Source organism: Cygnus atratus, chromosome 2 (assembly GCF_013377495.2).
Source record: "Cygnus atratus isolate AKBS03 ecotype Queensland, Australia chromosome 2, CAtr_DNAZoo_HiC_assembly, whole genome shotgun sequence".
Classification (NCBI taxonomy): domain Eukaryota; kingdom Metazoa; phylum Chordata; class Aves; order Anseriformes; family Anatidae; genus Cygnus; species Cygnus atratus.
Window position 1 is genome coordinate 159,077,107 of NC_066363.1, and position 25,087 is coordinate 159,102,193.

A 25,087-nucleotide genomic window follows, 5' to 3' on the forward strand; every position below is an offset into this window, starting at 1 on the left:
GCTGGCCTAACTATCAAGCTATTACCCGTGTTTCAGGCAGGGTGGATTGTTATTCCATGCGGTGCTCAGAAACTCGAAGTGACAAAAATATGTCTTCAAGGACCTCTTCAGAGCAGTAACGATGTGAAGCCTGAACATGTCAAAAGGGCTGTCTTTTATGTGTTTCCTTGGGTGACTTGAATGTCTGGGGACACTTAAGATTCAAGTAAGCTTAGGAAATCAATGAGAGTTCAGTACCTACCTTATTTAGACTCTCAAAAATCCCAAGGGAAGCTTGTCTGCAAAACACGACTCTTGAGAGCAGTAATTATCCCAGAGCTACACACTTTTATTTCAGACAACAAGGCCATCCTGGGGAGCTTTTCCTAACCCATCACAGTCCACATACAAAGATGTAAGTGATACCGGCCAGGACACCCAGGGACATCACTCCATAGCTGCTTCGCTTGCTGCTGACTCCATTCACATTGCATAATGGCTTCTCACAGCAAGAAACCCTTTGAGAGGCTTGGTTTTGTTGCTGACTTGCTGCTGGACACGTTGGGGAGCACATCTTAGAGATGACATACTTAGGCTTGTTGGGCTCTAATGAAGAAAAGAAGGGGGAAAAGGAAAGAAAGTCAAATGTAAGAATTGTTGTTCTCACATTTCTAAATGTAAGATGTTCTAAATCTGCACTGGTAAATAAAAATAAGGCCAGGGACCAGTGCCCAAGGCAAATATGTCTTTGGTTCTGGACTGGCAGCAGTCTGGCTATGTCCACACTGCTGCAACATGATGCTGGTCCTCTCGGGGCTCCATGTTACATCTCTCCCAGGTGAAATTAGCTTTTGTGGGTGGCTTTCAGTTCAGGCTGCCCAAAGCAATGATCAAGCTGGATCGCTGCCCACCAGGATGGTTTTCCTGCAACGGAGAACCTTGTGGATGTATTTTATGAGAACACATGGAGGTGCTTGAAGGTGCACCTTCAACCTCACCTTGACCTTCACCTCAACCTTCACCTTGAACCTCAAGGGCCAACCTGAAGGATTGTGCATGGCAGAGGGAGTCAGCCATGGAGCAGTTTTGTCCAAACATTTTTGAAAACCAACCCTGGGAGTGAATATTGCCATGGCAAGAGCTAGCTGGAGAGGTCACAGCAAAGCTGGGGGAGAAAACCATGAAGCAGTGCATGCAGCCCTGGACTGGAGTTCACTCCCTAGTGTTGCTATACATAGCATCAGCATTGCCCCAACTCCTGGTAATATTATCAAGTATTTAGTGATGCTGCAGTGATTGCAATAAGGAGCAACAGGGTCAGTGTCTCCTAACAGTTGGTGACTGGGGTAATTTTTTGCATACGTGAATTCCTGGGACTCCTGTTCTACAGCCCAAACAAAAGCATTGTTCAGAAACTTACTTGTTCCGACGTTGTCACGGATAGTCACACAATATTTGTCTTCCTTTGCACACATGGAAATGGTCAAACAGTTCTTGTTGGACTCCTGCTCTTGGCACACATAGCACATAAACGGATAAGCTGGAGGGACCAAAAAAAAAAAAAAGAAAAAAAAAAAAGAAAAAAAAAAAAAAGAAAATTTCATGGTTTAGGAACTACAATACCTGCAAACCAAATATCTACATTTTCCTCGTTATAGCCTGATGAATGCTTGTGTGTGAATGACCCGTGACTTACTTTATCCCCTGACCCGTGGCAGCAATGTTAAATCCCTCTCTGTCTCATACGCCTCAGACTGCGATATGTTATCGATCTGTTTGCAATCTCTGGCAGCAGTAGATGTGAGTGGAATTCAAGGATTTGGGGTCTTTTATGATGGAGATTATTGTTGAGCACTATCTTCTCTGTCCTGTAAGCTCTGCCACGTGAATTACTCAGTCATTTCTCCTGCGCAAGGTGTACACAAGGCTCACCAAGGAGAACATGAGGATGCCTTAGGCCCAGAGCATTTTGAGGAGGTGGGCAATGCAGGAAGTGGGAAAAGCATATTGCTTCTCTTTTATTTGGCTGGGAGAGTGAGTACAGTCACAGATCTTTTCATGAGGTCCAACACCACTAGCTGAGCTGGCCTAACCTCAGTCCTAGGAAGTCTGGGCAGACTAGTCAGATGCTCTGCTGAACTTCTGCATGCTACTGTAAGGTGGAGAATAAATGGGAAGTCTTAACCAAAAGTGGGATTTAACTGGTAAATGCAGATTTGGTGGTATACTTCATACATCTGGAATACAGATACGGAAGATGCCTGCAAGGGCAGGCAATGAAGAGCTGTCCTGTCTTTCAAGGGTGTTCATCCTTACCCTGAGATGCAGAAGATGGTGGGATAGATCTCTGGAGAGCCTCTGGAAAGCGATGATACAAAGGAAGAAGAGCAGAAACAGGAATGTGTAGGAGAGAGGATTAGTTTCTTTAAAAACACAGTTATTTCTGGAAAGGGAATCAACACAGAATGCTTGCCAAGTTCCTGGTAAGTCTGGGGAGACTGTCAGTACAGAAAGGGCAGAAAGCAATACTCCTGTGAGTGCAGTTTTGCCTGAAAAGAAGTTGGCTGCAAGAAAGTGGAAGGGCAACATAGGTCAGAGAGGACATTAAATGAGAAGTCTGAGGGAAGGGAAGGGAAGGGAAGGGAAGGGAAGGGAAGGGAAGGGAAGGGAAGGGAAGGGAAGGGAAGGGAAGGGAAGGGAAGGGAAGGGAAGGGAAGGGAAGGGAAGGGAAGGGAAGGGAAGGGAAGGGAAGGGAAGGGAAGGGAAGGATTAGGCTGATGCTGAGAGAGCTATTATATTGTGTAGCTTTTTTTTTTCTTTTCTTCATAATTAAACAAGCCGAATCTTCATATACAGGGTAAAACATGCTAGAATAGCATAATTTTTGGTTAAAAATGTAATAAAGTTTTACCAAAATTGTTGACACATTCTTTCATGGTGTGCTTATGACCAAGCTCAGGAAACACAATCCAGTGAAAATGCAACAGAAAGGGGGCAAAGCCAGACATTAAAACACACTCACACCACAGTTCACAGTGGTTATTGGTCAAAGCAATTTGAACAGTGCAGCTCATAAGGTTCTCCATGAGCTCTGCTGTGGGCTCAGTACTACACAATATCATCACTAGTAACACTAGGGAAGCAATAGAGGGATTGCCTCATATTTTTAGATGATGCCGAGGAGAAATGATCTGAAAAAGTACTGTAAGGAGAGTTCTAGGTGATTTTGACACATGGATGTAACAAAACAGTAAATAAATAAAGAAAGGGTGCAGTTCAAAAAAGAGAAATACATTGCACTAAAATAAAACTGGCCACATAACACAGGATGAGGAACAACAGGTTAGGGTACAATTAAGAACTGCAGTGTAAACAGTGGGAGCCAACAGTGTCACACTACAGCAATGAAAACAAATGTCACTCAAGGGAACACAGGCAGCAACATCATGTGCAAGATATGCAAAGTGCCCTTTCCACTCTGGCAAGACCTCGTCTGAAACACTGATGTCCTAATCTGTATGCGACACTTCAAAAATATGCGAAGCACTTGGAGAGGGACCAGAGGAGAGGGAGAAGTGGTCAGAGATCTTGAAAATACAACCTTGTAGAAAAGGTTGGAAGCATTTCATTTGTTTAGTCAAAGTGAGATAATGCTGAGGAAAGACACAGTGACCTTCGTCAAGCAAGCAAAAAGAAACTGCAAAGAAGGTCATAAACTGTTCTTCACAGCCTATGTTGAAAACACAGGAGAACTGTACAAAAAGAGAGGGGCGTTAGATATTTAGATTAACTCTCTAAAGGGAAAAGTGTCTGAGCCGTTCCAGGCTGTTCAATCTTCTTTGTTGGAAATTTTCAAGGCCCCATCACACAAACGTCTACCTGATCTGATCCAGCATTGGACCAGGGAAAAGGATTGTGACATTTTAATATCTCTTCTGGACATATTTCTATACCAGTGAGTTCATAGAAGCAAATGACAACAGACCCTCTTGGTGGGCTGTGACATCAAGAGTTTTGATCAAAAGTTAGAACAGAAATGGAATGGAGCTCCAGATACAAGAGAATAATCAAATAGTTCTGTCCAACACTGCCTTTGTCTCTGCACCAGTCCAGAAAATTGTGATCTTTTTATCTCGAATGTGAAAGACTTGAATTAGAACAACTAGGTGTCTCTGATCAAGACTGGGCTACAGAACACTGCTGTACAAAAGGCTGTCCTAATGTCCATTTGCAAGGCAATGCCAATATAAAATGTCATCAGCTCACTAGAGCAATAAGGTACACCACCATGAAATGTGTCCTGGGTCTCTGTTAGCCTTCCACATCGTCCTAGGTAATACTGAGGATGTGGCCCCTCATAATTACTCTCCTGTCTCCATTTTGTGTGATACCACTCAGGATAGCACTCTTATTTTTACAGTTACATACCCCTTTCCCCACCCCAAAACTGACCAGAACTTGTGATCTTCCAAGCATGCTGCAGTGCCATCTGTCCAAAAAAACTTGGGAGTAAGAGGTTGATACATCAGAGAGCAAAAATTAATTAAATGTCTTTCTCAACCCCTGCTAGATATGTATCATGGTTTCTGGGAAACCATCAGGTGTGGGGGAGATACTGGCAAACTGATCGTGCAAGTGGCATGTAGCAATACACGTGTATCAGTCCCAGAAGGAGGACAAACATCTAGAATAACTCAGACTTTGCTTCGGAAGGAGGATGCCTTTAACATGACATATGCATACAAAAGTTCTTTCACCTCTGACTCCCATTTCACCTATAAAAATTCTCAGTGTTGTGTTTCCTAGGGAGCAAGACACACGACACGCCATGTGGCTCAGAACAATGAAAGAAGCAGCTGTGAGGAGAAGTCTGTAAAATCTGTAAAACTGATATGGGTAAAAAATATGTCTTGTTATGACTTCTGGCACTTTCAACTTACATCATCGGGAAAGATCCCACAGACCACTGCATGTATATAACAGCACCTGGTACTACACAGTTAGAGCTTTATCACTTGGTACCACCTGGTGGGTGGAAGAATTAACTTTATCAGGGTCTTATTCCTGCAGCAAATGGAGAGCTCATTGTTAATCAAGGTATAGATGGAAGCTGGCAGCCACATGGCTGCAGCATTGCAATATTGCAAAGCTGGTGATGGCCCCCAAAATTCCTGTCACGTGGAAAATTTACGCCATCCTCTCTATAAGCCTTATTTTAATTAGCAACAGTATTAGAGGCTCACCTTGCTCCACGCACAGGACAGCAGCCAGCAAGGTGACAAGAGCAGTCTTCATCTCCACCAGACACTCTCAGCCAGACTAGGAAGGTGTTCGGAGGGCAGGTTATATACCTTTGGAACAGCAGCAGTTTTACAGGTTCCAGATGTCTCGCGGGTGGACATGAAATCAACCCAAGGGTGTGTAATGTGCATGTGGGAGTTCTCCATGCTGGAGCCCATGGAACGGGATAGCACCCTGGGGAAAAGTCCCTTTAGCACCTCGTTTATTGCTCTTCCAGTCTTATGAGTAATGGTAAATGAGGGAAATGAGGAGCTCTCCTCTCCTCTGGCTTCCTTCACTTCCTCCTATCTTTCTTCTCAACGGAAGCAGGAGTTGCTGTGACGAAACAGCGGAGCCTGCAGGCACAGGGAAATAGTCCTTGCAGTGCGTTTTTGTAATCCACTTAGATAGTCCGTGCGTGATGCACCAGAGCTCATACCGCTTTCCTTAATTATTCTGCAGAACCAGAAGGCCAGATTCTCAACTGGCCTACACTGATTTAGCTCCAATAATGTCAATTTTACACTAAATGAAATTAGCTGACGGTTATTTACACAGAAATTTTTCCTCAAATTTTCATGTTGGTCTTCATATCTTTATCATTTTTCTGCTACCTGCAGTTAATCCCTGTGCTCATTCCTCTCTTGGTTGTACTTCTCGAACACCTTTCAAAATCCCATAAATGTTTTATTTAATGATGTTTTGCTTCTATTTTGGGGATCTTTTAGAGGGTCTGCTTTTCTCCACACCCAGCACTTTCTGGAAATCAGACCTCTGCTTATAATACCACAAATTGGCATCCTGGAATTGCCAGTCTACTCTGAAAAAGCCATCTCTCACAATATCTTTTTCAATCTCTCCTCTTAAATCAGTCTGTCTCCCTCTATTCCTCCGTGTTGCCCTCCTCTGAATTTCTTAAGATCTGTTTCTGACATTGTGGGAAATAAAACCTAATAGGAGCTGCGTCTTGCAAGAGCTCGTGCTACCATCTCAATGTTCCTCGAAGGTGAGATTAGTCCTGCACAACAGGTAGCAGAACACACAAATGAAAATGTTGCCAAAACCACCTTTTTCTGACAATTACAGAATAACGTAGCAGGCAGTTCTCTAGGAGCAGCCATCAGGGTATTTGCTTGGTCTTTGCAGCACAAGGGGTTGTTTCCTTTTTATCTAACATGATTCACTTAAACACTGGATGATTTCCTTATCCTCATGAGTTTTTTACACTTTTCAGGCCTTCCTAGAACTGCTCCAGGAATGACATCATCAGGTGGTGAATTCCAGAGTTATTCAAGGCTGATGTCAAAACAGACATCCCTACTCTTGGTTTGGGAGATTGGTGAGGTCAGCAGGGGTCATGCTGGTGATGATCAGATTGAACCTTCTGCTTTGCTGAGGTCAGTTAGGTTTACTGTCCAAATGTGTTAGAAACAGGTTCCTCTTCCTAATTAGTGGGTGTTTCCTCCTGCTGGTATTTTGCAATATGGGTAAAAGGAAGCAACTGTTTTTCCTTTGTTTTGGTCCTATTAATTTCCCCATAGACTTCTGTACTGTGTATTCCAGCTTCCCTTTCTCCATAACTGAAAGACTGATCCAGTTATTGCCATATCCCCCGTCACGCTGACCTTTCCAACACCCATTTCTTTCTACATGAACCTTCATGCAATAGGATTTTGGCTCAGTCCGTTCATCAAGTCACCAGCTTATTAGTCAGCAAGTGAGGCTAAGCACTGCCAACAAGCGTGTACTGAATCTAAGAAGAGAAATTTGAGTAGGAAACCAGCTCTTCTATGTCAAACAGTTATCTGGGAGCTGTCCTCAAGATATTAAAGTCTTGGTTATTACCTAGGCCTACTGTAATGCTGGAGCATGCTCTCTTCACAGCATCTAGAGACGGCTAATTTGCAGCCCAGTGACTAAGTTGCAGTGATTCTTTCTTTCTCAAGAGGACGGATTACGAAACTCGAAGCAGTCAGAGGCAATAATTAAGCAGCCAAAGTGGGGAGGCATCTCCTGCTGACCATCATCACAGACCTCAGCCTGGAGGAAGGTCTGGAGCAGGCCAACCAGGGACACCAAGGAAGAAGTAAGATTGAGGAAGACCAAAATAACTATGGGACTGAGTCACCTCTGTTGAGTGATCTCATCGATACCCATTTGGGAAAACTAAAATGGACCTCAAAATGGAGCCATGAGTTGGCCACATGACAATAGAGCCACAGCTAATTGTGAAAAGGGGTTGTTTTGCCACTTTCCATGACTTTCAGAAGCATTTTAGACCCATTGAAGACCTTGTTCTGATCTTACAAATCCATCTTCTCTCTTGCTTTGTCACTGGTGCGCTGGGTTGATCTGGTGTTGATCTGATCTGGACAAACAAGCAAAGAGAAAGGGAAGAAAGTTGATATTGTGAGGGAAAACAGGGCCAAAGCATTCAAGGAGAGCAGAAGGTAGCATAGAACCTTCCCTATCAATGGTGATAAAGCCCTGAGTTAGGGAAAACGAGGACCAAGGTCACATCACCTCCCACAGGTGCCTAATTTAGGCAGGGCAAGGCCTCCTTGGCTGATTCAGGTCCTGGCGCAGTGATCCAGAGCACAGAAAACGAACTCTTATATAATCCCGGTAGAGAGAGCCATCTGCCTCCCAGGAGTAATCCCAACTATCTGAGTGAGACGCCCTTCTTCTTCCCAGGAGCCCTCCAGGCACCCCAGATGTCTCTGCAGGGTACCTTGATGTTTTCATGGGAGGAGTATGCAACCATGGGAGCCAACAAATAAGAAAATTGGGGTGGAGGGACCTGGAATTAGGCATCTGTATCTGCACGCCAGATGTCACATCAGGATTTCTCAGGGAGGCTGGCAGAGTGGAGTCTACTCTTACACAACACCTATTGCCGAGGAGGGTTCCCTGTGGAAGCTTTCATGGTTTGAGGACCTCCTGTGCCTCAGGACAATTCAGATAAGACAGATAAAGAACCTTTTATGTAACCAGAGATGTTGGTCAATCTCGGTGGGTTGTGTTGCTGGGCACGAGGGAATGTAAAACCTGTGGGGTCACAGAGAAACCGGGTGCGAGGGAGGCAGGCTGCAGCCCACAGATGGAGCTGCTCCCTTCGGGACAAGCGTCCTGGCTTGTCAGTGCTGTTCATGACTCCTTCATGTGATGGCCGTAAGCAGACCATGAAACCCTGCATGGCAGAAGCAGGCTCTTACAAATGTGTTCATCCTCTTTTCCCACACATTCTTCCTTCATGTCCCAGCTTCCCTCCCATCCCAAAACAGAGGCTCCTGCCAAGCCCAGGTAGCACAGGACATGACCTTGTTTTAAACCTGGATGCCAAGAGCAGCTTTGAATTCACAAGCTCAGCAGGACAAGACCTGTACTGCAGTCGCCAGTACTGGCCCAGCTTGGTCTTGGCCTGTGCCAACCAACGCTGTCACTAAGAAATCCTAAGCCTGTGGACAGCAAAGACTGGAGGCTACTTCAAATAGTTCGGTCTTCACCACTGTATGGTCTGGGAGTGGGGCAGAGGATGGCCATCCGAGGGCACAGAACAGCTCTCATGTGTTCAAGATATTCAGATGTGTGTGCCACATGAATATCTCTAAATTTGGCAGGATGGGAAGAAAGATGAAGGGGGTAGATGGGACAGAAGTTTGGAGCCAGCTCAGCTGAAGGATGGCAGCACAATATAAACCATAGGGACAACAAAGAGTCTCGTGGCTAAAGGTGGAATATCCTTGGCCAACCTTTCAGCTGCACTGAGGATAAATAAAAAAAGAGATGAGGCTATAACAGGAAAATAGAGGTTGGAAGCAAAACCCAGGCCAAGACTGGAAAAAGAAGATGATGAGGAAGGCTATGAAAGAAAACAGCCAGGGTCTGCATAGCCAGGCACTGGACATGGAGGGGAGGAAGGGTGGGAAAGAAGGCGTTGGAGTAAATTGGGTTAAGAGGAGGCTGTGAGACAACATTTCCTTTACAAACCTGTTACAAAGACCTGGGAGTTGTGAGCCTTGCTCCTCTGCTCTTGGCACATCCCCACGGCTCTCCCTGTGCGGTGAGCCTATGAAGCCAGAACCAGCTGGGTGAGCTGCACCCAACTAATTACCCCGGGAAATCTTTGTCAGAGTAACCCTAATGGAGAGCTTCTCCAGCTCAGGAGAAAGCATTTCAGCCTCACACGGCTCACTTCGGGAGGGTTTAAGTGAGCAGACTTCTCAGTCAGAACTAAGATTATTTACAAGGAAGGTCAGCACAAAGGAATGTGTTCCTTCAAATTTTAACAAGGTAGAAAACTTGACTAGCAAACGTAAGAGATTTGTTTTCAGAGTTATTATTTTGTTACAGATGAAGCTGAAATTTCAACACTCCAGCAGACACACGGTATAAACCGTGTGTCTTTTCTGAGGGGTTTCCTTTAAACACCATGCAAGATACTTTTCTTCCCTTTCAAGATAATCCGTAATGCTTATAAAGCAACTTTCATTGGAAGATCTTAAATCACTTTAAAGAAAATTTAATGCTCAAGATCCCTTCGTGTTGGTCCCTCCTTGTCCCCTCTGTTTGCCTGCTGGAGAGCTCAGCAGCCATTTCCTCTCCGCCAGCTGACCCAGAAGGGAAATTGAATGCAAGTCAAATAGAATGCAGTTTACTCTGAAATGGAGTCACAAAATGACACTTCTGCCAATACAGAAGAAAAAATAAAAAAAGAAAGCCTTAGGAGAGGCTTCCTGAAGTGAATGCAAAGCAACTGCAATATATTTCAGCATTATTTCAATTCAGTTTGCAGACTAACGCCTCCACTTTTGTTGCTGCTAACACGGACGCATCCAGCCGCTGTGTCCAATGTACCATACCACACACTCACACAATAGTCTAAAATAACACTTTATTGTGCCCAGCTTCTGCTTAACAACTATAATATCAAAGGCTTCCTCAGCAAAATGATGCAGGGCAGAAAATGGCATAAAGGGAAAAATGGCACAGGAGGATGGGAAGGCCAAAATGAAGGGGAAAAAATGTATGGAGTTATGAAGTTTTGTAGTAGGAGAGATGGTGCCTATATGGTACTCCCATCCCTTTCTCTTCCAAACACCATTTTGAGGTAGGGCCATACTCTTGTGCTTGCTCATCAGAGCACGGAAAGAGCAAAAATATTTGCCGATGGGATGTGACACGCCAGTAGGAGAAACAGGGCAGGGCAGCATTGACCCCAAAAGAAACTTCTGTACAGACGAGATCTGGAGCCCTGGCAATGCAAGGCCAGGCAGCTCCTTTCCCCCCAGACCCTTTAAAACCCCAGCCGGAGGATGCAGGCGAGGCTGGCCAAGACGCCCACAGCTATCATGGTGTAACTGGTTTTCACGCTGCTGGCCCCGCTGATGTTGCACAGGGAAGTCTCGCAGCAGCTGGTGGCAACACCGGCAATGCCAATATTCAGGTCAATGGATGGGCAAAATGCAGAGCATTTCTTGGTGATGTGCTGTTTGCGGTCATTGCCTGAAGTGGGAGAGAGAGACAACAAGGAGAAAAGTTGTATTTTTTTTTTTTTTTAATGATAGACTGTCTGCAGAATATCCACTAGGGAGTATATTGTTCTATACTTAATGCCATTGGTTTTCCATTGGGCTTTGGCACATTGCATCATGATTTGTTTATATGTGACCTATGGAGACCATCCCTAGACCTTAAGACTCCTATGTCATTCTCAGGGCCAGCTGAATGCAACCTGAAGCAGGGATTTGGAGATCTAATGCTTTGTACAGAGCAAGATTGCGAGACTTCATTGTCACCATGCCTTGGCTTTGCTCCTTCCACAGCACCCGGTCCTTTCCAGTTCCACCACCTCTTAAGTATATACATGAGCCTGCAGATTAGACAAGGGTTTTGTGCAGAGAAATCTTTTCTTTTCCATTGTTTCCCTCTCCTGGGTGTGCTTAATAGTACGTGTGGTATTGTTGTGATATATTGCAACAGAGACGTGCTACGCTGAGTTCCCACTTGCAGCAAGATTTCCTCTCCGCATGCCATGATCCTTAATTCTTCTGCCACACCTTATAGTGGGAGGACACCCTGCAGTCAGCCTAACCTGATCCCCGTTTGTCATCAGAACCCTAGGACAAGCTGCACACTTACCGAGTCCTGTGGTGGAATATGTCGTGAGGCAGTACTTCTCGTGGTCAGAGCACGTGGTTGTACTCAGGCACTGTAAGTTGGACGATGCATCTTTGCATGTGAAACACGTCAGGGAGAAAGCTGCAAAAGAAGAACACAGCACCCATGGCTCACCTCTAGGAACATTCCCAGGAGCACAAAACAGGAACACAAAACAGATGGTGCTGGCCCAGACTGAGGGTCTGGCAAACCCAGCAAAAACAGGTAGCCCAGGAAAGAATAAAAACAGGGCAAAAATGTATGAAACTTTCCCCCAGAAATTCTCCTGGACCCAAATTACTTTAACCTTGGATTCCTGACACTGATGTGGTTTGCTTTTTTAGCAACCCTCCAGGGATCTCCCTTCTGGATACTTACTTGACTCTCTCTTAAAATTTTGGCATCCCCAAGGGTGCTTTTCGAAATAGCTCCCCAGTCGAACACTACTTGCAGCCCAAACCCCTTCTGAGCTTTTTCTAACCTGGCTCCTTCCAGCCCCGTTGGGTGGCCAATAGATCTTGCATGGAAAGAGACCCGCTGAGTCCTGTCCGCTCCTTTTCACATCCTCTTCAAGTTACCTGAAAAGCCCTGGCCTACACATCCTTTCTCAGAACAAGCAAACCAACAGTGAATTCTTCTTGAAATCTTTTGAATACAGAAAGGAAAAGAGATCTGAGAATGAACCCTGTGGCCACACAGAGTGTGACTTTTTTGCTGCATGCCTCCTCAGCATATCTCAATGAGGAACGAGCAATGCTGCTCTGCACCTCGCTGTTTGGTGGGAAGACAGATGCTTGCATTTGACTGGTTCAGTTTTGGAGCTCTCCTGTTCTAGGAGGCAATCCTGGACCCGTAGATGACAGGGCTCAGCAAACCAGCCCCCAGCTGCAGCATGCTCCTAGCACAGCCATCCATGGGTGAAGACTGTAGCACCATGAAATTTGTACATCTGTAAGTCTGCATCTGCAAAGTGCTGTGCTCATCTGCGTGAATGAAAACAGTTTGCACACAACTAAGCTCAAGCAGCCATTCATAGCGAAGAGATCCCTGGGGAAGGTTTCTTTGCATGATAAGAGGAATTTCCTGCTCATCTGTTTATCTGCAGCAAACACTCCTGCAGTAATGTCACCCAATGGGGATTAGTTTCATTCTTCACATTCCCAGACTATCCCTATCTGTGGCCAGTTAATATCCATCTTATTCTTGTACCATCTCCCTCGCCCTTCTTCTTCCTTGCCCAAGCTTCTTTGTCCTTGCTGGTGCCTTTGCCAGCAATGTCTCAACCTCATTTCTGCCCGTGTTTGACCCTAGACAAGTCCATCTGACCCAAAGAGGATCCCCAGTGCACAGGGTGCTGCCAGCCAGGACCTGACCCCATCTCAGGTCATGAATCGAAGTGACTGGGGAGTGTGCTGCATTTCACAGGAAACCACAAAACAAAACAAAACAAAAAAAATAAATAAATAGTCATCCTCTGTGTACACAACCTCCTCTCTGACCACAGCTAGCAGCCCCTTTGCTTCTTCCATGGCCACCTAGCACTGACCTTCACTGTCCTCTTGTGGTCTCTAGTCCTTGCAAATCATTCGGTATTGTCCTAAAGCTGCAGGCAACATTTCTGAGTCCGGGACCTCCTTTAGACGACCTGCATGCAAACTGCTGATGACTCATTCTCTTCTCTTGTGCAAACCCCACACAAGCACTCCACCCCACAAGGAACCACCCTTTCCTCCTGGGATAACTTTATACTACAACAGAGTCCCCAAACTGGGTTTTCCAGACATGTAATTCATTTTATTCATTAATTAATGCAGCTTCTTTAATCAAGCCCATTCAAAGAGAAACTTCCTGAATCTACGCAGGAAATAGTGGTGCTTGCTGGATGCCCAAGCTCTGTTTCATCCCAACCTCCCAAAGCTGGTAATTTAGGAGTCTAGGTGCCATGGGAGGAGGGCAGGCACATGCAAGAGGATTTTGCCAACCTCCCTCTGTGCTCAGGAGGTTTCTCTCGTGCTCAGCATTTACTACAGACAACTTTGGAGACACATGGCTGCCTTTGAAGGTCTCCTGCCTGTGCCCAGGCAGACCTCTGCTCTATGTGAAAAGGAACATTCCTCGAGGAAGATTTTCACGTGAATAATTCGAGCCACCCAGATAAACAGCTTACATATGTAAAGCATTAGCAAGTGCAAGCACTGGCAGATGCAGGATTTGCACCGTTAAAATTGGTGAGGTTCAGGATTAATTGGAACAGCTACCAGCCTTCTGGCTACGTTGCACAGCAAAGTGGTGCTGCCTATGTGTTAATTTTCACTGACTCCTTTAGTAAGTTCTCTGTCTCATTATGTGATCTTTTTAAAAAAATGTGATTACAGTTGATAAGCTGCAGGAAAGGATCCGTTTATCACCCTCGAGTTTCTCAACCCCATTGAGCACAATGATTTAGCACATGCCAGGTTTAAAGCCTCTGAAGTCCCAGGGTAAGAACATTTACAGCCTCAAATTAACTATGAGCCTCAGTGCTCTGCTAGGTGAGGACCAGAATGGCCATTAATTTGCAGGTAAAGCCCTACAACAGAGCCAGAGAAAGATTCAGTTTGCAATACGGCAAAAGCCACCTGATCTGAGGGAACAAAATATTTCCCTTGAAATAGTCAGAGGAATGTTCAGATAGAGGAAAAAATTTATCAGAGTGAGAATGGGACTCTGCGTCTCGATTCCAGGTCTGGGATTAATGTTGGCGATGTTACAGCTCAAAGCAATGAGCTGCAAGAAAGGGATGGGAGCCAGAGCTGCATTTCCTTATGGCATGACCATCTCTACCATTTTAGGTAATTAAAGCTTGTAATTACCTCCAATAAACAAACAAGGAAGAAAAACAAAACAAAACAAAACAAAACAAAAAGTTATGCTTTACTTTATGTTACATTTGCAGCCTTACTGCAGATATTACCACTTCCCTACCCACAACCGCATAAAGCAAAATTAACTCCCCTTCTCATGGAGCTGCACCAAGTCTCAGGGCTCCCTGCATGGAGCTGCTGCAAGGGCTGAGCTGGGCCAGGTGAGGTGGGTCTGTCATCCCCCAATTCAGCCCCTCAGCATCCTTCCAACATCTCCTGGTAGGGATACATCCCCTGGCTGGAAGACCATCTGCTAAATGAAACGGGTCAGCTGCTTCTTGTTCTGAGAAATGCAACATCCTCTAGAGCAAAACGAGGCTCAGCATTGCCGTCCGTGCTGCAAAATCCCCTCGTCTCCCTTGCGAAGTCAAAGGCATGCCCCAGCTCCGGGGTCTTGCAAGCACAAAGCAATCCCTGGCGACTCACCCCTCTCCACGCACAGGGCTACGGCGAGCACGACGAGAAGAGAAGGCTTCATTCTCTGCAGGTCTCGCAGCCTCCAGAGTGAGCAGGACTCAGGCAGGGCACTTTTTATACCTCTGCAGTGTTTGCTTTAACGCCGGGATAATAGCTATGGGGTTACAGTGTCAGATGATGAATGATTGAGAGGGACGTGTCAGTGCTTGTGTGGGGAAATACGTTAGAAATCCAAACGAGCGTGTACCTCCCCCCTCCCCCCCCCCCCCCCCCCCCCCCCCTTTCCTTTCTGAGTTGTTTCACAATGTGGCTTGCTCATCTGCTACTAAATACACAACAGTTTCTAATTCTGGGTAAGTGGAGGAAAAGCAAAACACGAAAACAAAACGGTGCCCACGTGAGAAGATGAATGTTCGCCTCTCCAGGCTCGCTTGGGTCTCAGCGCCGGCTGAGGATCCTGTCCTCGCGCACTGTTTTCGTGCATATGGAAATGGCTTGGATTTGAAATGGAAATTGGGATCGAAACATCTTCAAAATGTCTCCCAGGATTGTCAATGCAGCTAGATCACAAGAGCAATCTCACTCCACTGCATTTCATAGGGGACCAGAGATAATTTTCTGTGGGCCTTTTTAATATTGCAGTTCAAAATCCTAAATGTTTCTGTTCAGAAATTGGATATTTTATATGAGGGAAAATGTTGCCTTATTGGAAAATAAATTCCACTGGGCAATGAAAATGACCACCTAAATTAAAAAAATAAGAATAACACCCACCCACCCCATCACATTGAACAAGCTGTGAATTTTCTCACAAATTGCAAAAAAATGGATGTCAAGGAGAAGAACACAAAACAGTGAAAGCATGGAGAATGAGGGGCTGCCTGATCAAGCTTCTCAACTCATTAAGTCTTTAGAAAAAAAGAAAAAAAAAAAAAAGAAAGAAAAAATTACAGCCAGCCAAAATTATTTAAAATGCCAAATAAGAATACTCCACTGGGTTTCCATATAGTGCTCTTTATTCCTCCCTATTTATCGTGTTCTCCCTGTACAAACTCAGAATGTTTCTCATTTTATTCTGATTTCCGTTGCTTTTTCCTCCCACCATTGCCTCTCTGCCATCTGATCGTGGGGACGTAGGCAAGGTCCCAAAAAAAAGGACCCGTCTGGATCCCTTTCACACGGCAGCTGGAGCAAACTGCGTGCCCCAAGCTTCTGCCAGGGACTCTGCCCCTTGCTGCTCTCCATCTGTTGTACTTCCCCTTTTTCTTAGCCTCAAAGCCGCTCAGATTTCTGTCTCCCACTAAATATTTGGGCTTTCGGTATGACCCGCCTGTAGTCATTATCTCATTGAAGAAGCATTCCTTAGCTCTTCAGGTGATGTAAGTCTTTCCAACCCCAGTAAATTGGAAATACAAATATTGCTAGTATGGAAACCTGTGTGACTAAGGTGAGGAAATTTCTGCTTTCTCAATAGGTAGAGCATGAAACTCAGTTGAAACAGAGGTGGCAATTACCCAGGAAAGCTCAAAGGAGGGGTGTTGTTTGGCATTGTAACGCCAGAGCCTTTGTAACGTACCAGCAGGAGGAAAACAGAAGCCTGCACCCTCCATACCGGGGACTGCAGCCCTCATCTCCTCGTGAAATAGTTCATTTGCTCCAGTCCAAAAGAGACGTCATGAGTCTTTATTGGTAAATCAACTTTTTATTGCAGACTATTCGAGGTAACAGCAGAAAAGGGGGCTCCAGTCACCAGGCGATGCTGTTCTGCAGCCTGTACATTGCACTGCAGAGGCAGCCCACATTCAGATTTATTTCAGCCAACAGCATCCATTAACAGGTACAGAAATAGCAGCTCAGCCAGGCACTTTTTTTTTTTTTCCCCCTCCCTTGTAGTCTCATCCAAGCAAAAACTAAAATATCTCTTGTCTCCTTCAAGCTGCTGAGATTTTGAGATGGAGAGGCTGTGTATTTTTTAAAGGAATTATTGCAGGGATTTTCTGTCAGCTGGGATTTGCCATTAGATGGTCCTGCACTCTTCCAGCTGCTCCCATGTGTCCCTCTGATGTTAATGCTATCTTCATCCCTCATCAGTACCAGGTGAGACAGATTGAAAAGAATCCAGGGGGACAGAAAGGACACAGATCATTAGGTCACCAGAGGGCCCAGGCAAAAGAGAAGAAAATATTGCAGTTTACAAGTACCTGGAAGTTATGAAAAGAGGAACAAAGGACATAACCGAGAGTGAGGGGGGTGAGTGTTTTGCTTGTCTTTTTCAAACCCTCGTTGAAATTGTCATGTGAGAAGGAAGGAAGAACGATTTATTTTGGTGAAAACGTGTATTTTTCATGAAGCAAAAGCTGAAATTTAAAACTAACCATGATGCTTAATTCAAATGTTGTTTGTGGATTTTTCCAGTTTACCTAAAGCTTTAAGAACAATTTCAGAAATTACTGTGGTTAGCGTATGGGGAAAGAAAAGATGGTAAAAGTGATTAAAAAAGAGTGCGGAAGCCAAGTTTCCATTGGACTCTCTGAACAGAAATGCCACAACACTGCCATTCTTCAGCTAGCCCATATATACCGTATATTTAACCAAATGCCAGGACATCTTCCTTGCCCAGAAACTACATCTTTGCAGAATGACTAACCACCACCCCATCCATCCTCGCAGCCTGCAGCCAGCTCTGCGGCTTCTCCCCGCTGCCCAGACCCTTTGCAGCCTGCCTTGGGCAGGGCTCCCCTCAAAGCCAGCTGGGCTGAGAACAAGGAGGGGGTTTTCCAGGTGTTGCTTCTCCACCAGCCCTCCCGAAGCTTAGAGCCTGTGGGATGCTCAGCCAGGAATTACAAGAGTGGATTGACAAGAGAGGAATGACAAGAGAGGATCCAAGAGTGCATGTCGTTTGATCATCTTAGGTGTAACTCTGCTCCTCCAAGAGCTCCTCAGGGATGTCCACCTCATCTCCCCCATCCCCAAGCCTGGAAATGCAGCAGGGACAGAGCTGAGAGCTCCCCATCCCATCAGGCGCCATCACCTCTGCCCATTCCCCATTCCCCATAGGAAAATCGGGAGCAATCTCTTGGCAGCAGCTTCTCCAGGAAGTTTGCCTCCCAGTGAGGACAACTCCAGCAGCACCGTCCTCATCTCGGACATCCCCAGCACCATGGGGAGGGCCTTTTACTCATTTTAAAAGATGAAATCACCCACCTTGCAGAGATCCCATGAGGAGCTGCTGGCACAGCCATGAGTGCAACCTGCCGCCCCCCGCTCCCGCGTGTCTGTAGTTACAAAACTCCTCTCTGCTGCTGCAAGCGCCACCTTGCAATGGGGACAGCGCAAATGGCTTTGACCTTTCCAGATTGACACCTTCATTCATCAGCTCTGAGTCATCAGGCATAACATGGGGCGTTATGGAGTGGCTTTCCTGAGCTGCGGGATGCGACCGAGTCAATGGAGAAAGGCAGCCAAGGGAGGATCCCATGCTAAAAAAATAAAAGGAATTTGATGTGAAGTAGAGATTCAAAGCACAGCCCTTTCTGGAAGACCGGTTTTTTTGAAGCTGAGCTTAGTGTGGATATATCAAACACGCTCTAGAATAACATAAATCTTTATTTTGGCTGACAATTGTCACACACATGATATCAAAAGAGCTTTCTCGGGGAAAATTAGTACAAAACAACAAATCACATAGGGGAAAAATAGGAGCTATACTGCCATGCCATTTTGTGGATCGGATCTGAAACAAGATCTTAGAAAAAACGTAATAGCACAGACCCTGATGGAGACACTTGACAGAAGGTGTTGGTTTCTCGGTTTGGCAAGACCGTGCAGGTCCTTGGGTTGTCATGTCTTCTCCTACCTGCAACCCTCATCACAAACCTGCCCTGATGACACAGACCAAACTGGCCACAATTCCCAGGAGCATCACAGCGTAGCTGATTTTCACGCTGTTGGCCCCACTGAAATTGCACAGGGAGGTACCGCAGCATTTGGTGGAAATGGCCGCCACGCCAAAGTTCATGTTAGTCTCAGGACAGTCTGCAGAACACTTCTTAGTGATGCGGTATCCCGTGTCCTTGCCTGGATGGGGAACAGACGAGAAAGGACAGACGTGATTTAAGATTCCTCTGCAAGTCCTGACCAGAGGACAATGGGAGGAGGTATATTGCTCTACGCTTAATTTGCAATGCAGCAATAAAAGAGATCAGTGGATTTGTTGAGTGCTGGGTGAATATCCACTCAACCTGGCTCAAACGGAGGACACTAGAAAGTCCTTGCTAGAAACCCATACCATGCTTCATGTAGCACAGCAAAAATCACTCCCAATGCATATTCAATTCCTAAAATCACTTTTCTTATGGCCAACCCCTTTCTGTCCTCCGTTACAAAGTGTGGATGTGAGCTCCCAGAGAAAGCAACAAGATCTGCTTGTGAAAATCTGTTTGCTCCAACCAGCCCTGCGACGAGGTGGTGAGGAACGTAGCCCACATGGTGGCTCACAAGGTGCTGCTGGGGGATACACACACGTTACACGACATGAGCCTTAACCCTCAATGACCAACTCTTTCCAACCAGAACGACTACTGCCCGGAGAAATTATTGCCCATCAGTGTCCTTGGAGACCAAAAAAACCCACAATAATAAAATTAAATAATAAAAGCCTTGATGTGTTATTACTACTCACCGAACCCAGAAGAGCTGTATGTGGTTATACAGTATTTCTCATGATCTTCACACTTGTAGGTTTTAAGACAGTTCCAGTTAGAGTGCTCATTATCACATGTGTAGCAAAACAGCGAGGAAGCTGGAAAAAAGCACACATGACAAGCATTAGTGGTTTCCAGCTATGCCCTCCTGGGAAGAAAGTGTCAAAAGCCCTGTCCCTTCTTGGAAAATGCAAGGTAAAAAGTACTTTACAAATGAGTTTGAAAGTGAAATAGGAAGTTGGTTTGCTTTGATTAATGAAGCTGAAAAGACAAACAGAACAAAACTAGTTTTCTATCTTTGCTTGAAATTTTTGGTGATTAAATCTGAAAACACATTCTTCAGCCTGAGCAGCGCTCTCGCGTGACTTTTCTTCCAGACTGAGCTCCATCTCCCCCGGGTCCACGTTGGCCTGGTTGACAGCCAGCCTGCAGAAGCAGAACTTGCAACCTGGTATAGTTTAGTGTAGTACAGTTTTGGCAAGGGGAGGATGAGCTGGCACCGTTCTCAGGTGAGAGCCAAGTTTTTAGTGTTTTCAGAGTGCATCTGCAAAGTGCTGTACAAACATGAATTAATTAAAGCCTATGACACCCCTGTGAAGTAAATTATTGAGCACAGAGTCACGTTAAAGGGAGTTCCCTGGGAGAGGTTGCTCTGAACAATGGAGACGTTATTTCTGCCATCGCCTGGAACAACGTGTCCTCGGTGATATTATTAGCAGGTCTCAGCCAGGGCTATTACAACGCCAGAAGGAGGTAGGATACCTGTTTCTGAACAAAAACTGCAGTAAATTGAGTCGAATTTGCAGGCTGGCCAGCTGGCCAAGCTAGGAGCACGGGCACGTGCCATCGCGTTCCCTGGAGGTTGATTGACAATTGGTGGAAATGTTTTCCCTCCTGTCTGGAGTTTGTTGAAATGCTCCTTACATTCCTTATGTTTGTTGAAATGTTCTTGGCCGGGGGGGCTGAGGAGCTGAGCAGCTCTTGGGACAGCCAGCTCCATTGCCACCACCAGTCCTGGACAAAAGTGACTGAACAGCAACCCGGGGAGGGTTCTTATTTAGACCAAAATTCCCCCGGTTCATACTCTTTTGGTTTTCTCAGCCCAGGAAGGTTCTTATTTCAACACAGAGCAGCTCCTTCCAGTTGAACTTGGACCTGCTTTTTAAATCTCCTCCTGGATGTTCTCCAAAGCCCAGCTGCTCGACTGATTCAAATATTTGAACCTGTCCTTGACATTTGCTCAGACAATTCCAGAAGCAGCTTTAGAAGAAAATGAGAACCCATTTTATGCCCCAACTACCCCAGGACAGAGAAGGAAAGGCCACCTCTCTGCTGCAGGGAGCTCAGGTGCCGTGGGTATGGCTCTACAGACACCTCTGGACCTCAACAAAAAAATGACCGTTTTTTCTGGTAGAAACCTACCGAAATGTTCTTTTCTAGTGCCAGGTATTGTGAGTGTGGGTGTTCTCCGTAACAACAGACAAAACAAGCCATGTAGCAGCCTACTTTTAACCTCCCTTTAACAGACTCGTCAGCACTCACTGCTTCTCCATGCGTGGACGAGTTAAACCTCTCACTGCTCCCTCTGGAGTCCTCCGACCTGCTCTGTGTGCTGCTACCCTTTTGCATACCATGCCAGAGCAATCCTTGCTGCCTAGCTAATACATGATTGCATTTTATAGCCCCTCTGGTTGTCCCTAATTTGTTCCCCTGACAAATCTCATATAGCCATTCAAATCACTTCCTGCTGCAGATAAAGCCAAGACCCCAGCACATGTGCAAAATCAGCTGAAATGCATTCATGCTCTCTTGCACTGAGTGATGCAAGAAAAAACCCTCCCAGTCAGGAAACCACTTAAACCCCCATCGCTGTTGTGAAGCCTTGCCTACTATATCTGGTCTCCATCCTCCATTAGCTCTAGTTTTGCAAATGCAGCCAGAAGCAGCTTTGACAGTGAAAAAAAAAAAAAAAAAAAAAAAAAAAAAAAGCCTTGCAGGACTCCGTGGGATTACAGACACACACAGAGCCACTGTTTCTCATCTGGATATTTCTAGACAATTTTCTACTCATATCTGCTTCTCCTTTCAAAAGAGGCCAAGCACAAAGCACCGTGGATCCCATTACAAACACACTCACTCCAAGACATTTAAAAAAGCTCATCAAACCTATGAACAAAGAGCTCTTAGGCTTTCAAGTGTCTGCCAGCAGCCTGGTTTCTTAATTGCAATGCCAATGTGGGAACTAAAGTAAAATGCTGGCAGAAGATGCGGTCTCGACACCAGCCCTGTTATCTTTATCAACAACTCCAGCAGTTTCATTGAGGAACAAAAGTAAAACTGAAGGCAAAACCGTGAGCCCAGCTCTATTCCTCGACTGTTAGCTTTTTTTCAGTTCATGTGTCTGTCTTCAGATGCTCGGAGCACGGTACTCCAGGGTGGCAGAAAGCAGAGTGGTGCATTCATCTTCTCTGGGTTATGAGCTGCTTGGTAGAGCTCAAGCAGAGGCTAAAACCCAACTGCACTAAATATTGTTTGAAGCAAGCGGTACCAAAGAAAAACTGCACTACCAAGGCTTCAGCAACGGCAGCAAAAGCAGTCAAACCTTCTTGTTCCTGTGTTCTCTCTACCTTATCTTCTGGTGTTTTCATCCTGGCTTCCCCAGCCTCTGTAGCATCTTACCTCGCTCGGCACACAGGACTGCCGCCAGCAGGGCAATGAGAAAAGCCTTCATGGTTGGTGCTCCCTCAGAGCCTGCACGGTGCAGGATGGGGCACTATCGGAAGGTTTTATACTGGGACTGTGTTTCCTCTGCCTTCCTCTGATTACAGCAATTTGAGGTTTTGGGGAGTGACGGCCCATAACACGGAATCAGCGCTGGGTGTGTTTGTGCGTAGGATCTAGCCCATTACGCGTAGCAATTTCTTCTCCCTCTCCTCCAGATCCAATCTGTTATTCCAAGACCTACTTCTGCTGACAACGTCTGCCTGGCTAATTGGGGGAACAATTTATGACTCAAGCACGGGAGTCCCTTCTAACTCGGCAGGGCAGAACCACGAAACTTGGAGCAAGGCAGAGGCAGCTGTGCCAGTCCGGTGTGGCTCATCGTTTCCAAAACAGCAGGCATCGCCTGGCACCCTCCATCCTTTCTCTCCACCATTATATAAAGCTTCATAGCTGTAATACTGCAAAGTGGGAGAGGAAGCAAAAAAAAAAAAAAAATCTGTTATTTTGGATATTATAATCCAAAAAGAATTCTATGATTCTATGAGGGAAAAAAAAAAAAAAAAATTATTTTCAGCGGATTGCCCCACGGTCATTCAGAATTAACTCACTTGCACTAAGTGCTTTATGCAGGAAATATTTGCATTATAACATTCCTGCAGCACCTCTCTTTGTGCCCAAAGACTGTCACAGGGTCTCCCAAGGGCCCAGTCAGGGATGGGGTCCAACACTTTTGTTTGCTTTGCTTCTCTGTCCTCCAAAAGCAACAGAAGTTTCCAGGTGACAATGTTTGTTGCTACCTGTGGGCCAGCTCTGAACTCTGACAGGTTTTTCCAGTCGCCAGTGACCTTCCCCGTCTGTCTGGGCTCCCTCCTTCTGCTCCCACCACCACCACGTCACCGTCCCTTGCCAAACTGCTCAGCATGCGGCAGAGGCAGCAAGTGCATGGGAACAGCCGCGGGAGTTAAACTGGGAATGGAAGGAAGTGAAAATGGTAAAGAAATGAAACATTTCCTGGTCAAGAAGAGATCCCAGCAGACCAGGACCCTTCATCTTTGGAAAGAGAAAAGACCAAGTTCAGAAGGAAGGTTTGCAAGGTCCCGAACCACATGGAAACAGAATAAAGGACATCCAGTTGCTCCTTCTTTTCCCCCAAATTGCTCCCCAAGAAGTTGGTCCATGGGCTCTTCCTCCAGTCCCCTATCTGCAGGATCCTGGGCAGGTGGCTCCTTGCCCAAACCCTGTGACTGGTCGTTTTTCTCCACTCATTCTTCTTTTGCCCAGTTCTTCATTTTCTACAGCAACTTCAGTCCCCAATGATTTCTGTCTCTGCTTTTTGCCTGTACCAGGGTGGAGGGGATGAGCATCCGGTTTTCAGAGTCCTCCACTCTGATCTCTAGATTCGCCCTGACCTTGAGCATGAATCTTTAATCATCCTCATTTTTAACAAGGTTGTGATGGACCCACATGGCAGCTAATGTAGCAATTATGCTTAGGAAATAATCTGCTAAAAAGCCATACTCTGAACAAGACGTTGTACTAATACATCCACAAATGACATCAGGAAGGAAATATGATCTGCTAGAGTGTGAAGGGAAAGAATAAATATTTGACAAGTTTGTTTAACTTTTATTGGTCAGCAGGCAAAATAGAAAGCAAAACTTCTTTCCCTTTCATCCATTTTGAAAATCCAGAAAAGAAACTGAATCATTGCTCTGAATTCAGCTCATCTTGGAGCCAACTGAGCAGAAAAATGCTGCTCCTCAGCAGGAAGAAGAGAGCAATGCATGAACACAGGCCACAACAAGAAAGGAGAAAGGCTTTGAAATTAAAACAAATAAATGAACAGTAAATAAATGACACTGTTAAAGCAAAGTGCAGCTGAATAGAAAATCTACAAGTGAGAAATGGGCTGTAGGAAGTGGAAATGTGAGAAAGCATTTAAATAGATTAGGGAGAGGGAAGGTTAATAATAATAAACAAGATTAATATTTCACCCAGAACTGGAAAGAGAAGGAAAGAGCTGAGAATTATTGTTACAAAGCAAAATAAATCAAAGCAAACAGATAAAGCTTGAGCAGGGAAATAATTAAAGACAGGCACGGGGAAGGTAAGAAAATGGGATGGGAGGGAAGGATCGGTCCTTCACCACGTCCTCTATGATGCCATTACTTATCATGGTGCAAAGTGCACATGTTATTGCGTGCAGATGCTGTTTAGGTATTAAACATAGCCTGTCAAGGTCTGAGGATCATTTTCTAGAGCTCCACAAATCCCAGTTTAAGCAGCTGCTGGGGTCGGACTGCGGGGCCTCCTGTGCAGCCTGGATGGAGAAGGCATCTAGGGCATCACTGGCCCCTATCCCCATGTCCCTGAAGGAGGAAATTTCAAAAGCTATTGTCCTGTCCTGTCTACCAGGGTCTGGCCAGGTCCCAAAAGACAGTTTTCTTGCACGCTGTTGATATTGCAGTCACGCCCAGGGCCACTGCAAGGGCTCGGGGATGGGTGTCCCGTGTAACACAGAGCAGCCCAGTTTTTCAACTAAGGGAGAAGAAGGCTGGAAAAAAAAAAGGCAGGGAGAAGACAACTGGGGCAATGGGGAGTGGAGATGGTGGCAGGAGACTTCAGGGAAGGTGGGAAGATGGAGAAGGTGTGAAAACTGCTTACCCAAGGACATCAAAAAACAGAGGAGGACAGCGGGGCGAAGCTTCCTGTAGGAAGGTGGGTGTAAACCTGGTGGGGTCAAGGAGGGTGTTAAAGAGTTAACAGAGCATGGGAATCTGAAGGAAGAAACTTTAACTCCCTTTGCGTTTGGCAGCGGTCAGCATGTCTGTTTGTGCCAGACCTTGGGAGCACATTGTGCAAGGCTTGTCCCCTTTTGTGTAACCAGGGTGAGACAAAGAGGGTTTTCAGCCTGTGATGGAG

At 45.7% G+C, this 25,087-nt stretch overlaps 3 protein-coding genes across 3 annotated transcripts; all 3 read right to left on the bottom strand.

The window, feature by feature from the left end:
• Positions 1–373: 373 nt before the first annotated feature.
• Positions 374–5,345, bottom strand: LOC118257938 (lymphocyte antigen 6E-like). The gene is made up of 3 exons (XM_035566401.1): positions 5,223–5,345; positions 1,400–1,519; positions 374–585 (listed from the first exon to the last, which is right to left on the bottom strand). Exons 1-3 carry the CDS (start codon positions 5,272–5,274, stop codon positions 374–376), a joined length of 384 nt encoding a protein of 127 aa, XP_035422294.1. The 5' UTR covers positions 5,275–5,345.
• Positions 5,346–10,136: 4,791 nt separating this feature from the next.
• LOC118257907 (lymphocyte antigen 6E-like) lies at positions 10,137–14,979 on the bottom strand. The gene is made up of 3 exons (XM_035566349.2): positions 14,748–14,979; positions 11,401–11,520; positions 10,137–10,764 (listed from the first exon to the last, which is right to left on the bottom strand). Exons 1-3 carry the CDS (start codon positions 14,797–14,799, stop codon positions 10,556–10,558), a joined length of 381 nt encoding a protein of 126 aa, XP_035422242.1. The 5' UTR covers positions 14,800–14,979; the 3' UTR covers positions 10,137–10,555.
• Positions 14,980–18,326: 3,347 nt separating this feature from the next.
• Positions 18,327–22,238, bottom strand: LOC118257922 (lymphocyte antigen 6E-like). Its single transcript, XM_035566383.1, has 3 exons — positions 22,121–22,238; positions 19,420–19,539; positions 18,327–18,815 (listed from the first exon to the last, which is right to left on the bottom strand). The coding sequence occupies exons 1-3, from the start codon at positions 22,170–22,172 to the stop codon at positions 18,607–18,609; spliced, it is 381 nt and encodes a 126-aa protein (XP_035422276.1). The 5' UTR covers positions 22,173–22,238; the 3' UTR covers positions 18,327–18,606.
• Between the last annotated feature and the right edge of the window lie 2,849 nt (positions 22,239–25,087).

What these genes read in the sequence shown, in the direction of transcription:
- LOC118257938 (XM_035566401.1), bottom strand. Translation starts at nt 5,274, where the DNA reads ATGAAGACTGCTCTTGTCACCTTGCTGGCTGCTGTCCTGTGCGTGGAG. An exon ending in TGTCCTGTGCGTGGAGCAAG is followed by an intron (nt 1,520 to 5,222) that starts GTGAGCCTCTAA and finishes TGGTCCCTCCAG; the next exon opens with CTTATCCGTTTATGTGCTAT. An exon ending in CCGTGACAACGTCGGAACAA is followed by an intron (nt 586 to 1,399) that starts GTAAGTTTCTGA and finishes TTTCTTCATTAG; the next exon opens with AGCCCAACAAGCCTAAGTAT.
- LOC118257907 (XM_035566349.2), bottom strand. Translation starts at nt 14,799, where the DNA reads ATGAAGCCTTCTCTTCTCGTCGTGCTCGCCGTAGCCCTGTGCGTGGAG. An exon ending in AGCCCTGTGCGTGGAGAGGG is followed by an intron (nt 11,521 to 14,747) that starts GTGAGTCGCCAG and finishes CTTCTTTTGCAG; the next exon opens with CTTTCTCCCTGACGTGTTTC. An exon ending in ATATTCCACCACAGGACTCG is followed by an intron (nt 10,765 to 11,400) that starts GTAAGTGTGCAG and finishes CTCCCACTTCAG; the next exon opens with GCAATGACCGCAAACAGCAC.
- LOC118257922 (XM_035566383.1), bottom strand. Translation starts at nt 22,172, where the DNA reads ATGAAGGCTTTTCTCATTGCCCTGCTGGCGGCAGTCCTGTGTGCCGAG. An exon ending in AGTCCTGTGTGCCGAGCGAG is followed by an intron (nt 19,540 to 22,120) that starts GTAAGATGCTAC and finishes GCTTTTTTCCAG; the next exon opens with CTTCCTCGCTGTTTTGCTAC. An exon ending in ATACAGCTCTTCTGGGTTCG is followed by an intron (nt 18,816 to 19,419) that starts GTGAGTAGTAAT and finishes TTCCCCATCCAG; the next exon opens with GCAAGGACACGGGATACCGC.